The 4,423-nt window shown below is 34.9% G+C and overlaps 1 gene segment (V, D, J or C); it reads right to left on the reverse strand.

Moving 5' to 3' along the window:
* Nucleotides 1–432: 432 nt before the first annotated feature.
* On the reverse strand, nt 433–2,571 carry LOC131349922 (T cell receptor alpha variable 12-3-like). The segment is given in 2 exon segments: nt 433–1,892; nt 2,056–2,571. Coding segments are annotated over 2 exon segments (510 nt in total).
* Nucleotides 2,572–4,423: the final 1,852 nt, after the last annotated feature.

The raw sequence follows: 4,423 nt of genomic DNA on the forward strand, positions 1-4,423 counted from the left end.
TGTTTAATAAATATTAGTTCAGATACTTATCCTGATAATTTGTTTATTTTTTATGTGTCAGGATGGCCGAGCAGTCTAAGGCCCTGCGTTCAGGCCACAGTCTCCCTTAGAGGCATGGGTTTCAATCCCACTTCTGAAATGATTAGCTTCTACAGAAGTCTGTTGTTGCATGTTGGAAGGAATCCTTCGGCAGTGGTGGCTCAAGATAGCAAATACATTCAGGTCACATGACCATAAAAGCACGTGTCTGTCCGAACATGGTGGACATTTCCCAAGAAAGCACAAACACGGTGAGTAAAAGTTTAATACTCAGTTAGTTGAAAACATTAAAATCAATAAACAAACTTGAGGCACAAACTTTATTATTTTAAACTGTATTTATTGCATTCAAGCTTATAAGCAATATAGACCAGAGCGTGTATTGAATAGAAGTCACTCTGATTTGTAATTAACCTGCTTTCAGCTTTGAGAAAATGAAAATATTATGCAGTGTTATGTGAGTCTAAAGTGGGAGTGAGCAGAAACAGGATACCTTGAAGTCAAGTAACAAAGACGTCACGTTTTCATCTGATTTCAACTGCAGTTTGCATTTCCATTCCTTCCACCTTGTAATTTCTGTACCTATATGTATTTTACTTTGATTGTAGTAGGTTTGATAAGCAGCTGCACACGTCTTTTTCACTGAATCTGTGACTTTTTCCTTACGTTTCAACTTAATATGAAATTCCATCGTTGTTGTTATATGCTAATTAGGACATGCAGAAGTGTCACGTGACTTTCTGCACTTCTCCTGTCTCATTAGCATAGAAAAAAACTTGGATGTTTTTTTAAATCAGTTTTATTTTATTGTACAATAACAGTTTGGGAGATTTGATGTTTTTGATGTTATTATGCTTTCTTTCTGCTTTGTACAGGTCTATATTGAGAACTATTAATGAATAATTCTGTCTTTACGCCACACTTTCATCAGAGTCTTTGCTTGCACTCCATTACATGACAAGAGCATATCTAATAATCTGTGGTCTGTGTGATTGTATCAGTGTTTCTCACACTGAACACTGTGCACAAGAGTAGAAAGCAAATGATGCACTAATAAATAAGGCAGTTCTATTTAAATGTGTAAAAATACCAGGAATTGTTCTGTAGTGGTTATACCATCTGTAGAGATAATGCTATGTGGAGAGCAGGTTTCCTGTGTAATGCTTTAACACAAACAGATTAAAGTACACACATAAAATGAAGCAACAAAACTTTAAATCACACACATTGCAGTGTTAAATTTCAGATATACTCCATCACAGCAGAAGTAACAAATCATGTGAGGTCTAATTCTTAACCTACAAAGTCTAAAACTCATTTCTTAGTTCTAGAGATTTCCAAATTACCTCATGCTGGTCTGAGTGAATGACCTTTGATACTACATATTGTTCAATGTTATATATGTGGAGCCACACCTTGTCTTTAGTGCACTTCTAATTTAATTACATATTGCCTCTAGGAGTGTTTGAATTTTCTAAATCACCAGCAGAACTGCTTTGAGTTTAACAAAACTGTGTGAAGGTTTTTGTACAGTGCAGCTGGATTTCCTGTCACTGTGGGCGCCAGAGCACAGTAATATAGTGCAGAGTCTGATACAGCAGCAGAGGAGATGATCAGATCCACTTTCTTATCTTTAAGTGTAGCATTCATTCTTGGGGGAATATTTTCACTTAGAGCTCCAGTTTTGTAAATATAAAGAAGGAACTCAGGTTTAGATTTTGGATATTGTCTGTACCAGTGCAGGTAGAAATTTGTACCACGTGTTTCATATGTGCAGGACAGAGTAACATCATCACCTTCATCTACAGCTTTATGAGGGAAATCTGGCTCTATTGAATCTGCCATGGAGTCACCTGTCATAGAGAAGAGAACATAATGTTTTAACCTTTAAATAATCAACAGGAAATACTTAAATCAGACACACACTGCATTTTCACACTGCATCACCACACAGACTAATATTTAATATAATATAGTTAATATTTCTGTAATAACAAAAAGTCAATGTTAACTCACCTAGTGAAAGCCACAGATACATGAATATAACAGTGAACATGATGACTGGTCTTAGCTCAGTGAAAATAGTGGAGATCTTTCTGTAATCTAATATGTTAACACCATAAAGCTTCAAAATTGCTCCACCCCACAGCATCACATGACAGTGTCACCAATGTTGTTGTCAGATTGTTGATTCTTACTGAAACATCCTGGCTTTACATTCAGCCTCATATGGGAAACCTGTCCAGAGCACATTTAATTTTAATGACTGGTTTTAGTAGAATGGAAAAAGCTCTTTTTGTACTCTAACATAATAACATCATAATAACATCAGTTTCAGGAAGCTCCACCTCACAGCATCACATGACAGTAAAACATCCTGGCTTTACATTAAGCTTTAAGCCTTGTTTGGGAAACTTCTGAAAAACAAACAAACAAAAAAAAGCAGGAAAAATGTCTACTTTATAAAAATGTACTCATAATTAAAATTAGTAAAATATTTAGTAACTAAATTATTAAAGAGTTAAACTTAAAGATCAAATACAAAAAACAACACAGAGCTAGGACCGAAGTTTGTCCAAGCCACATAAAGTGCACAGTGTGCAGCTAGGTGCAAACAAAGCAACAACAAACAGTGTAAAACAATAAGTACAAAAAAGACAACACAAAAACACAGGACACTTAGCGCTGAAAAAAGAAAAAGAACCTTTCTGTGACTCTTCCAGTCTCTCTGTATCTCTGTCGCAACCTGCTGATGACACTCTGTGACAAGCTCAGTGGCCACTTCCCTCTGAGAACATCCTGTCTGAAGCCTCGCAATGGCGAGGTACTGTTGATCAATTGTTAGGTATGGTCTTGGTCTCATGATGTCAAAATGTGAACAGCATGATGAAGAGGACTGTTTAAATACCAATTCTAATTGAACCAGAAAATTTATTGGTCGATTCATGGATCAAACACCAGTTGTGAATTTTGCCATTAAGCACCTTGTTAGAGAACAGCAAGTTATGCAAAAAGTACTGAAACACTGAACAGTTGGACATGTGCATTCAAAAGTGTAGAGAAGGTCAAATTAAGTTCACCTGTAAAGGTTATAGTGCATTTTAGGTGCATCCTGAAATTTCAGCCGAAAGCCGAATATCCTTAACTTTTTGTGAGTAGTGTATATATGTATGTTTATTGAATTTGTGTTACCTTCTTATTATTACATCAGGAGAACAACAGCATGAATCTTAGCAGAAATCATTCTTTTTGATTAAAGATTAACATTTATTTTTAGAGGATTTGTTTTCTGATTATTCAACCAATAAGTATTAACAACATATGTAAGAGGATCATTATTGGATTTCAAAGCAAATCAACATCAAAGTCTGAGAATTAAGAAAGTCCTGTACTTAAATGAAACAGGTAAACATCTCCCCCTGCTGAGAAAAACATGCAGCTTGACTTTTTGTACAGTCTGTTTGAGTTTTGTGTCACTGTGGGCTCCATGGTGCAGTAGTACAGTGCAGAGTCTGATACTGCAGCAGGAAAGATCTCCAGATCTACTTTCTTTTTATTTTTACGAAGTTTGATGGATAGTCGTGGGTCATGATGTTCAGCTTTAGTGACATAATCTGTAGATTTCTGAATCAGCAGCAGAAACTCTGGTTCTGATTGAGGTTTTTGTCGATACCAGTGGAGAGAGTAAGCTGAATCATCATATGTGCAGGTCAGTGTGATGTTGCTGCCTTCACTTGAAGATATGATGGTTTGTTCTGGTGTAATGCTGCTGTCAACAGCACCTGCTGTAAAACATTACAACAACATAAACGTTTCTACTTTCATTACTTAAAGGTGTTAATTTCTTTAAACTGAATCATGTTTAGGTATCAGATCAAATTTCCAGAATTCACCTAAAGTTTGTGTATAATATAAATGACTTACCAATGTTTTTAACAACTATGAAAATTTGTGTATATAATCTTTCTTTGTACATGTAAGTATTGAGACATTGTATGTATTCACTGGCACGAGGGCTTTTTTTTGTTTAGGTCAGATAGCTAATCTCAGTTTGTTTCTGTTTTGTTATTTTTGGTCTTGGTCCACCCTGAAGTCTTCCCAGTTCACTGTGCTGTACATATCACTACATCACAATATATCACCTTAACTCACTGCTGTGATGTGAAAATATATAGAATATAGAATATAGAAATATAGAAAATATTCTTCTTCAGTAGATCATACTACACCTCTTGATTTAGACACTTCTGAATGTTGTGAATTGTTGATGACAAATCTTAGTTTGTTTTTATACATGTAAATGAATATATATATATATATATATATATATATATATATATATATATATATATATATATATAATTCATATGAATCATGGGAAAAA

Source organism: Hemibagrus wyckioides, unplaced genomic scaffold (genome assembly GCF_019097595.1).
Source record: "Hemibagrus wyckioides isolate EC202008001 unplaced genomic scaffold, SWU_Hwy_1.0 Contig16, whole genome shotgun sequence".
Lineage (NCBI taxonomy): Eukaryota > Metazoa > Chordata > Actinopteri > Siluriformes > Bagridae > Hemibagrus > Hemibagrus wyckioides.